At 54.8% G+C, this 11,034-nt stretch overlaps 1 protein-coding gene across 2 annotated transcripts in view; it reads right to left on the bottom strand.

Annotated features, from left to right (window-relative positions):
• Window positions 1-44: 44 nt before the first annotated feature.
• The window catches only part of LOC107307009 (carnitine O-acetyltransferase-like), a 52,594-nt gene continuing 41,604 nt past the window's right edge, over window positions 45-11,034 (bottom strand). The window contains exons 6-13 of one of the 2 annotated variants that reach the window (XM_085535062.1): window positions 10,066-10,244; window positions 9,199-9,299; window positions 8,008-8,127; window positions 6,613-6,723; window positions 5,598-5,733; window positions 4,817-4,879; window positions 3,557-3,694; window positions 45-2,915 (exon numbers count right to left, since the gene is read on the bottom strand). In XM_085535062.1, the coding sequence (XP_085391188.1) occupies window positions 2,010-2,915; window positions 3,557-3,694; window positions 4,817-4,879; window positions 5,598-5,733; window positions 6,613-6,723; window positions 8,008-8,127; window positions 9,199-9,299; window positions 10,066-10,244 (1,754 nt within the window). In that variant the 3' untranslated portion in view covers window positions 45-2,009. The remainder of the gene's footprint in view (window positions 2,916-3,556; window positions 3,695-4,816; window positions 4,880-5,597; window positions 5,734-6,612; window positions 6,724-8,007; window positions 8,128-9,198; window positions 9,300-10,065; window positions 10,245-11,034) is intronic. The other variant, XM_085535063.1, reaches the window with a different exon arrangement.

Raw genomic sequence — 11,034 nt, 5'->3', positions numbered from 1 at the left:
ACAAAACCGGAAGCGGAACCGAACCGAAACCGGAAGAGACGAAATCCCGTTTTTTGGTCCTTTATTGCGTTTTTTTTTCAGTGCTGACCCAAAAATGGGCGAATTGGACCCAAAATTGGTGCGGGGGGAGGGGGAATTTGGGGTAAAAATGGCGGATTTTGGGGTAAAAATGGTGGATTTTGGGGTAAAATAGGCGGATTTTGGGGTGAAAATGGCGGATTTTGGGGTTAGAATGGTGGATTTTGGGGTGAAAATGTCGGATTTTGGGGTAAAAATGGATGATTTGGGGGTAAAAATGGCGGATTTGGGGGTTAAAATGGCGGATTTTTGGTTGAAAATGGAGGATTTTGGGTTGAAAATGGCGGATTTTGGGGTAAAAATGGCAGATTTTGGGGGTGAAAATGGAGAATTTTGGGGTAAAAATGGCGGATTTTGGGGTGAAAATGGCGGATTTTGGGGTAAAAATGGCGGATTTTAGGGTAAAAATGGTGGATTTTGGGGTAAAAATGGCGGATTTTGGGGTGAAAATGGCGAATTTTGGGGTAAAAATGGCGGATTTTGGGGTAAAAATGGCGAAATTTGGGGTAAAAATGGCGGATTTTGGGGGTAAAAATGGCGGATTTTGGGGGTGAAAATGGTGGATTTTGGGTTGAAAATGGCAAATTTTGGGGTAAAAATGGAGGATTTTGGGGGTGAAAATGGCGGATTTTGGGTTGAAAATGGCGAATTTTGGGGCTATTTCCAGTTTTTGGGGGGACCTTCAACATTTTGGGGTGAATTTAAGGGATTTTGGGGTCTCTCAGGATTTTGGGGTTAATTTGGGGGATTTTGGGGTGAAAATGAAGGATTTTGGGTGTTTCTTCATGATTTTGGGGTGAAATTGAGGGATTTTGGGTCTCTTCGCCATTTTGGGGTGAATTTAAAGGTTTTTGGGTGTCTCTCAGGGTTTTGGGGTGAATTTGAGCCATTTTGGGGTTCCTCAACATTTTGGGGTGAATTTGAAGGATTTTGGGTATTTCTACAGCACTTTGGGGTTTTTTAAACATTTTGGGATGAATTCGGAGTATTTTGGGGTAAATTTGAAGGAATTTGGGGTGAAATTTGGGGTCTCAGCTTTTTAGGGTGAATTTAAGGGATTTTGGGGGTTTCTTCAGCATTTTGGGGTGGATTTAAAGGGGTTTTTGGGGTGAATTTAAGGGTTTTTGGGTCTCATTATTTTGGGGTGAGTTTAATGGATTTTGGTACTTTCACATCTTTTTTTGGGGTGAAATTGAGGGATTTGGGGCTTCTTCACCATTTTTGGGGTGAAAATGGGGAATTTGAGGTGTTTCTACAGGATTTTGGGGTGAAATTGAGGGATTTTGGGGTTCTTTGGGAGCATTTTAGGGTGAATTTAAGGGATTTTTGGGTTCTTCATCATTTTGGGCTGAATTTAGAGGATTTTGGGGTGGACTCACAGGATTTTGGGGTGAATTTGAGTGATTTTGGGGTTCTTTGGGAGCATTTTGGGGCCAATTTAAGGGATTTTGGGGTTTCTTCATCACTTTCGGGTGAATTCACAGGATTTTGGGGTGAATTTGAGGGATTTTGGGATCTTTTTAACATTTTTGGGTGAATTTGAGGGATTTTGGGGTTCTTTGGGAACATTTTAGGGCGAATTTAAGGGATTTTGGGGTTCTTCATCATTTTGGGCTGAGTTCGGACGATTTTGGGGTGAATTTGAGGGATTTTGGGTTGAAATTGAGGCATTTGGGGGTTCTTAAGTATTTTGGGGTGAATTTCAAGGATTTTGGGTTTCTTCATCATTTTGGGGTTTTAATTGCGAACGTTTTGGGGTGAATTTGATGCATTTTGGGTGTTTCTTCAAGATTTTTGGGGTGAATTCATATGATTTTGGGGTGTCCCTCTCTCCCCCCCCCACTTCCTGTTCCTCCCCCACTTCCGGGTTCTTACTTCCGGGTTCCCCCCCCCCTTTACTTCCGGGTTCCCCCCTTTCACTTCCTGCCGTGTCACCCCCCGGCCGCTGGGGGGCGCTGTCCTTTGATCAAGGCTCCCAATTGGTCGAGAGCCGCCCGAAGCTCCGCCCCCAAACGCTCCGCCCCCGTCCCCCCGCAGGAAGCGAAAGCGGAAACGGCCACGCGTAAGGGGGCGTGGCCGGAAGTGGATCCCGCGTGACCGGAAGTGGGTGTTTCATGACCGGAAGTGGCTTCCGCATGACCGGAAGTGGGTGTTTCATGACCGGAAGTGGCTTCCGCACGACCGGAAGTGTGCTCCCCGTGACCGGAAGTGACTTTTGCATGACCGGAAGTGGATGTTTCATGACCGGAAGTGGGTTCCTCATGACCGGAAGTGTGCTCCTCGTGACCGGAAGTGACTTTTGCATGACCGGAAGTGGGTGTTTCATGACCGGAAGTGGCTTCCGCATGACCGGAAGTGGGTGTTGCATGACCGGAAGTGGGTTCCTCATGACCGGAAGTGGGTGTTTCATGACCGGAAGTGGCTTCCGCATGACCGGAAGTGTGCTCCTCGTGACCGGAAGTGACTTTTGCGTGACCGGAAGTGGGTGTTTCATGACCGGAAGTGGGTTCCTCATGACCGGAAGTGGGTTGGGATGGGTCAGGTGATGTTTCATGACCGGAAATGGGCTCTTTGGAACAGGAAGTGGAGTGGGAAAGACCGGAAGTGAACTCGGAGGGGTTAAAAAATGGATCCTCTAAACAGGAAGTGGGCTCCATCAAACAGGAAGTGGGGTAGGAGGGACCGGAAGTGGAGTGGGCGGGGCCGGAAGTGGAGTGGGCGTGGCCGGAAGTGGAGTGGGCGGGGCCGGAAGTGGAAGGGGCGTGGCCCACCCCGATGCCGTATCCATCTGGAACCAGTGGCCCCTTGATGGGGAGGCAGCCTCGCGCTGAGCGCACCTGGAATAGGGAGGAAAAAATGGCCAAAATGGAGTAAAATGCCCTAAAAATGAGTCAAAATGGCGGCCACATGGACCCAAAGTGACCCCACAGCCACCAAAATGGGCCCCGATTTGCCCCATTAACCCCCAACCCCATAAACCTGCCCCATAATAGCTCCAAAACCCCATAAGAGCCCCCCAACCCCATAAAAAACCCCAACCCCATAAGAACCTTAGAACTCCATATGACTCTAAAGCCCCATAAGAGCCCCACAACTACATTATAAACCTAAAACCCCATAAGAACGCCTTAAGCCCCATAAGAAACCACAACCCCATAAGAATACCCAAGCCCATAAGAGCCCCCCAACCCCATAAGAACCCCATAAGAACCCCATAACACCCCAAGCCCCGTAAGAACCCCAGAACCCTACACCCCCAAACCCCCAACCCCATAAGAACACTCAATCCCATAAGAACCCCATAAGATCCCCATAAGAACCCCATAAGAACCCCATAATACCCCATCCCCCCAATTCCCATTCCTCACTCCACAACCCCTATTCCACCCCCCTCCCCCCCATTTTTTTTCCCCTCCCCCCTCAAACCCAGCTTTATTTTTGGGTTGAAATCCCCCTATTTTGGGTCCTTCCCATTTACCTGCAGGGTGCAGAGGCGGAAATGGGTGGCTTTGGCGTATCCCAGATCCCGGAAGAGCTCCGGAAGTGGTTCCCCCCCCGCTACGGCCGTCAGCCCCAAAGCACGAAGGTGACGCTCTGCACCTTGACCCGCCGCCACCTGGGGGCGCTGGGAGTTACCATAGAGTCCCACAGGAAGTGACCTATCCCTAAGTTACCATAGAGTTGGACAGGAAGTGCCCCCCTCCCTTCCCTGATTGACCATGGAGTCGGACAGGAAGTGGCCCCTCCCTTCTCGGAGTCACCATAGAGTTGGACGGGAAGTGACCATAGAGTCAAACAGGAAGTGACCCCTCCTTCCCCAGATTGACCATAGAGTCGGACAGGAAGTGGCCCCTCCCTTCTCTGATTGACCATAGAGTTGGACAGGAAGTGACCCCTCCCTTCTCGGAGTTACCATAGAGTTGGACAGGAAGTGAGTCCTCCCTCCCAGCCGGAAGTGGCCCCTCCCTCCCCTGATTGACCATAGAGTCAGACAGGAAGTGACCCCTCCCTTCTCGGAGTCACCATAGAGTTGGACAGGAAGTGACCCCTCCCTCCCAGCCGGAAGTGGCCCCTCCCTCTTCTGATTGACCATAGAGTTGGACAGGAAGTGACCTCTCCCCTCCCTTAAGTCACCATAGAGTTGGACAGGAAGTGCCCCCCTCCCTTCCTTGAGTGACCATAGAGTTGGACAGGAAGTGACCCCTCCCTTCCCTGATTGACCATAGAGTTGGACAGGAAGTGCCCCCCTCCCTTCCCTGATTGACCATAGAGTCAGACAGGAAGTGGCCCCTCCCTTCTCTGATTGACCATAGAGTTGGACAGGAAGTGGCCCCTCCCTTCTCGGAGTCACCATAGAGTTGGACAGGAAGTGACCCCTCCCTCCCAGCCGGAAGTGGCCCCTCCCTCTTCTGATTGACCATAGAGTTGGACAGGAAGTGCCCCCCTCCCTTCCTTGATTGACCATAGAGTCAGACAGGAAGTGACCCCTCCCTTCTCTGATTGACCATAGAGTTGGACAGGAAGTGACCCCTCCCTTCTCGGAGTCACCATAGAGTTGGACAGGAAGTGAGTCCTCCCTCCCAGCCGGAAGTGGCCTTTCCCTCCCCTACTTGACCATAGAGGCGGACAGGAAGTGGCCCCTCCCTTCTCTGATTGACCATAGAGTTGGACGGGAAGTGGCCCCTCCCTTCTCGGAGTTACCATAGAGTTGGACAGGAAGTGCCCCCCATCCCTTCACCTCCTCCATCCGTTGCTGTTGAGCCTCCACCGCCTCCCACAGCAGCTCCCTCAGCACTTCCGGCTGGAACAGGAAGTCACAGTTGGGGGGGGGGGGAAACAGGAAGTCCCGCCCCCAACGCACAGAGACAGGAAGTCCCACCCTCAAAACAGGAAGTCCCACCCCCCAACCCGAAAGCCCCACCCCCAACCCGGAAGCCCCACCCCCAACCCGGAAGTCCCACCCCCAACCCGGAAGTCCCACCCCCAACCCGGAAGTCCCACCCCCCAACCCGGAAGTCCCACCCCCCAACCCGGAAGTCCCACCCCCATCCCGGAAGTCCCACCCCCAACCCGGAAGTCCCACCCCCCAACCCGGAAGTCCCACCCCCAACCCGGAAGTCCCACCCCCCAACCCGGAAGTCCCACCCCCCAACCCGGAAGTCCCACCCCCAACCCGGAAGTCCCACCCCCAACCCGGAAGTCCCACCCCCCAACCCGGAAGTCCCACCCCCAACCCGGAAGTCCCACCCCCCAACCCGGAAGCCCCACCCCCCAACCCGGAAGTTCCACCTCAAACCCGGAAGTCCCACCCCCCAACCCGGAAGTCTTACCCCCCAACCCGGAAGCCCCACCCCCCAACCCGGAAGTCCCACCCCCAACCCGGAAGTCCCACCCCCCAACCCGAAGCCCCACCCCCCAACCCGGAAGTCCCACCCCCAACCCGGAAGTCCCACCCCCAACCCGGAAGCCCCTCCCCCCAACCCGGAAGTCCCACCCCCAACCCGGAAGTCCCCCCCCACCTCTATGTTGGGTTCCTCCATTGCTTTGGCCAATGTTCGGCATCGCGGCCCCGGGGGTAAAACAAGGGTGGGGTGGGGGAGGGGCCGGGGCCGAAGGGGCGGAGCTTCCGCGCAGGCACTGACGGAGCCGTGCAACCTAAAATGGCAGCCCCCATTACAGCAAACAGGAAGTGAAACCGGAAATGGGGTCCCCCATTACAACAAACAGGAAGTGACAACATAAATGGGTCCCCCTCACAACCGAGAGCCCACACACTTTGGTTCCCCCACATCTGGTTCCCCCCCCCCCCCATTCATTATGGCGGGTGTCCCACTCTAATTGCGTCCCCCCCACCACCCCCGGAGTGAATGTCCTTGTACATCAGTTCCGCCCCTAAATGAGTCCCCCCCCATAATTGCTTCTCCTCACCCTATTAGGTCACCCCATAGGGACACCATATGGACTCTATAGGGACACTACAGAGACCCCATATGGACCCCTTAGGGACCCTATGGGGGCACCATATGGACTCTATAGGGACCCCATAAGGACCCCATTGGGACCCCATAGAAACCCCATAAGGACTCTAAATGGACTCTATAGGATGCTATAGGGACCCCATAAGGACCCCATAGGGACACCATATGGACTCTATAGTGACACTACAGGGACCCCATATGGACGCCTTAGGGACCCTATGGGGGCACCATATGGACTCTATAGGGACCCCATAAGGACCCCATTGGGACCCCATAGACACCCCATAAGGACTCTATATGGACTCTATAGGATGCTTTAGGGACCCCATAAAGACCCTATGGGGACTCTATATGGACTCTATAGGGACACTACAGGGACCCCATATGGACCCCTTAGGGACCCTATGGGGCAACATATGGACTCTATAGGAACACTACAGGAACCCCATATGGACTCTATAGGGCCACAATGGGGACCCTATAAGGACTCCCCCCCCCTTTGGACCACCCCCATCCCATCACATGACCCTCCCCCCATATCGATCACGTGACCCACCTATAGAAGGCCACTTGTAGGGCCACGTGCAGCAAGGCCTCCTCCCTATTCGCCCCCCCAGGCCCGAATCCCTCATGGCTGAAGCAATGAAGCTCCACATCGGCCGCCAGGCTGAGGAAAGGGGGAGATTATTGGGGGGGGGGGGGCAAAAAGACCCCCCCAAAACCCCCTCAGCCCCCTCATAACCCTCACCCCATATGTGACCATTTGGATCCCTTGGGATCCCACCCCCACCCCAAAAGGATCCATCAGATCCCCCCTCCCCCTTTAAGACCAACAACCCCCCAGGTACCCCTATACACCCCCACCCCCTTCAATAAGGACCCTCCATTAGACCCCCCCCAACCCCAATAGGGACCCTCCATTAGACCCCCAACCCAATAGGGACCCTCCATTAGACCCCCAACCCAATAGGGACCCTCCATTAGACCCCCCCAACCCAATAGGGACCCTCCATCAGACCCCCAACCCAATAGGGACCCTCCATTAGACCCCCAACCCAATAGGGACCCTCCATTAGACCCCCCCCAACCCCAATAGGGACCCTCCATTAGACCCCCAACCCAATAAGGACCCTCCATTAGACCCCCAACCCAATAGGGACCCTCCATTAGACCCCCCCCAACCCCAATAGGGATCCTCCATCAGACCCCCAACCCAATAGGGACCTCCATTAGACCCCCAACCCAATAGGGACCCTCCATTAGACCCCCCCAACCCCAATAGGGACCCTCCATTAGACCCCCAACCCAATAGGGACCCTCCATTAGACCCCCCCAACCCCAATAGGGACCCTCCATTAGACCCCCAACCCAATAGGGACCCTCCATTAGACCCCCAACCCAATAGGGACCCTCCATTAGACCCCCCCAACCCCAATAGGGACCCTCCATTAGACCCCCAACCCCAATAGGGACCCTCCATTAGACCCCCCCCAACCCCAATAGGGACCCTCCATCCGACCCCCAACCCAATAGGGACCCTCCATTAGACTCCCCCAACCCAATAGGGACCCTCCATTAGACCCCCCCCAACCCCAATAGGGACCCTCCATTAGACCCCCCCAACCCAATAGGGACCCTCCATCCGACCCCTACCCAATAGGGACCCTCCATTAGACCCCCAACCCAATAGGGACCCTCCATTAGACCCCCATCAACCCCAATAGGGACCCTCCATTAGAACCCCATCAACCCCAATAGGGACCCTCCTAATTAAACCCCAATTGATCCCTAATTACCCTAATTAACCTCTAATTAACACCCTTTAACCCCATTAACCTCCTTTATCCCCCTCCTTCCTTTCAACTAACCCCTTAATGAGCCCCTACAGCCCCTAATTAACCCCTATGCATATTAATTAGCATTAATTAACCCCAATTAATTAATTAATTACCTATCCAAGTGTCTCCGTGCTCTCTGAACTTCCGGCCCCATTTCCGGCCCCACGGAGAATCGAAGACGTTGGGGGCGGGGCACAAACCCAATGGGGGCGGGGCCAGGGGCGGAGCTTCGACTAAAGGGGGCGGGGCCACACTGTTAGCTCCGCCCCCTTTATCTAAGCCCCGCCCGCTTTATTCCTTATAAGGCATGTGGGAGGGGTTATGCCGGCGTGGCCCCGCCCCCTTTATTCCAAGCCCCGCCCCTTTTTCCTTATAAGGCATAAGGAAGGGATAATGCCAATGTGGCCCCGCCCCCTTCATCCAAGCCCCGCCCTTTTCCTTATAAGGCATCTGGGAGGGGTTATGTCAGCGTGGCCCCGCCCCCTTTATCCAAGCCCCGCCCCCTTTTCCTTATAAGGCATATGGAAGGGATAATGTCAGTGAGGCCTCGCCCCCTTTATCCAAGCCCCGCCCCCTTTTCCTTATAAGGCATATGGAAAGTGATAATGTCAGTGTGGCCCCGCCCCCTTTATACAAGCCCCGCCCCCTTCACTCCTTATAAGGCATATGGGGTTCTATAAGGATTCTATAGGACCCTATAGAGGTGCAATAGGGGGTATAGGGGTGTTATAAGGACCCTATAGGAACTCTATGGGGCTTCATAGGGATTCTATAGGACTCTATAGGAGCGCAATATGAGCTATAGGAATAATATAAGGTCTTAATAGGGGTTCTATGGGGATTCTATAGGGGATTCCATAAAGATTCTATAGGATCCTATAGGGATACAATGGGGTTTATAGGGACTCTGTAGGGACACTATAGGGTTTCTATAGGGACACCGTATGGACTCTATAGGGACACAATATGGACTCTATAGGGACACCATAGGGACTCTATAGGGACCCCATAAGGACACCATATGGACTCTATAGGACCCCATAGGGGCTCCATAGGGACCCCATAGACACCCCATAAGGACCCTATGGCGACTCTATAGGATGCTATAGGGACCCCATAAAGACCCCATAGGGACACCATATGGACTCTATAGGGACCCCATAAGGACCCCATAGACACCCCATAAGGACCCTATGGGGACTCTATATAGACTCTATAGGGACCCCATAAGGACCCCATAGACACCCCATAAGGACCCTATATGAACTCTATATGACCCCATAGGGGCCCCATAGGGGCCGTACCAGAAGGAGAGCGCGTGGTCGGCCATTTCCGCTGCCACGGCGCCATCGAGCACTTCCGGGTCATAGAGGAGACCACAGGAACCGTCTGCACCCACAATCACCTGCGGGGGGGGGGACACAGGAAGTCCCGCCCCTTCAGAAAACGAAACAGGAAGTCCCGCCCCCCCAAAACAGGAAGTCCCGCCCCTTCAGAAACTGAAACAGGAAGTCCCGCCCCCTCAGAGATCAAAACAGGAAGTCCTGCCCCTTGAGAGACCAAAACAGGAAGTCCCGCCCCCACAAAACAGGAAGTCCCGCCCCTTCAGAGCCCAAAACAGGAAGTCCCGACCCCCAAAACAGGAAGTCCCGCCCCTCTACAGCTTAAAACAGGAAGTCCCGCCCCCCTGAGAGCCGGAAACAGGAAGTCCCAGCCCTTCAGAGCCCAAAACAGGAAGTCCCGCCTTTCTACAGCCTAAAACAGGAAGTCCCGCCCCCTCCCCCACAACAGGAAGTCCCACCCCCCACAGGAAGCCCCGCTCCACAACAGGAAGTCCCGCCCCCAACAGGAAGTCCCACCCCCAACAGGAAGTCCTGCTTCCCACAAGCAGAAGTCCCACCTTCAACAGGAAGTCCAGCCCCCCAACAGGAAGTTGTTCTCCACAACAGGAAGTCCCGCCCCCAACCGGAAGCTCCAACTCCCCCCTACCCCCCCCCCCCACACACACACAACAGGAAGTCCCACCTCCAACAGGAAGTCCCGCCCCCCTAACAGGAAGTCCCACCTCCAACCGGAAGCCCTGCCCCCCCAACAGGAAGTCCCACCCCCACAACCGGAAATCCTACCCCCCAACAGGAAGTCCCGCCCCCACAACCGGAAGCCCCTCCCACCTGCAGTGCTTTATCAAACCACCGGTTGCAGCTGTTGGCTCCGGCCCCTCCCCCGTGTAGAACCAGCTCGGCTCCTCCCCCCGGCTCCTGCCCCACGGCGGCGGCCATGACGGGGGCGTCCAACGCCAATGCCAACAAACTGCGCTGGATTCGACCAATGGAAGCTCGGTTCAGCCTGTCTGCAACAGGAAGTCCCGCCCCCTTAGTGGCTTGACGGACAGGAAGTCCCGCCCCCAAAGAAACAGGAAGTCCATGCCCAAAACAGGAAGTCCCGCCCCTTAGGATCCCAAACAGGAAGTCTAATGGCCCAAAACAGGAAGTTCCGCCCCATTGGGCTCCCAAACAGGAAGTCCAGGCCCAAAACAGGAAGTCCCAACCCCCAACCGGAAGTCTTAGCTAATAACAGGAAGTCCCACTCCCCAACAGGAAGTCCCGCCCCCCAACAGGAAGTCCCACCCCGAACAGGAAGTCTCTCCCATAACCAGGAAGTCCCACCCTAAACAGGAAGTCCCTCTCGCAACCAGGAAGTCCCACCCCAAACAGGAAGTCCCGCCTCCACACAGGAAGTCCAGGCCCAAAACAGGAAGTCCCACCCCCAACAGGAAGTCTAGGCCCCAAACAGGAAGTCTAGGCCCAAAACAGGAAGTCTAGGCTCCAAAACAGAAAGTCCAGGCCCCAAACAGGAAGTCTAGGCCCCAAACAGGAAGTCCAGGCCCCAAACAGGAAGTCTAGGCCCCAAACAGGAAGTCCAGGCCCAAAACAGGAAGTCCCACCCCCCAACAGGAAGTCCCACCCCAAACAGGAAGTCCCTCCCATAACCAGGAAGTCCCACCCAAAACAGGAAGTCCCGCCCCAAAACAGGAAGTCCCTCCCCCAACCGGAAGTCCAGGCCCAAAACAGGAAGTCCCACCCCCAACAGGAAGTCTAGGCCCAAAACAGGAAGTCTAGGCTCCAAAACAGGAAGTCTAG

This window comes from Coturnix japonica, unplaced genomic scaffold (genome assembly GCF_054131305.1).
Source record: "Coturnix japonica strain WE unplaced genomic scaffold, WE-NBRP24 Scf107, whole genome shotgun sequence".
Lineage (NCBI taxonomy): Eukaryota > Metazoa > Chordata > Aves > Galliformes > Phasianidae > Coturnix > Coturnix japonica.
This window is presented reverse-complemented; position numbering and strand designations above follow the sequence as displayed.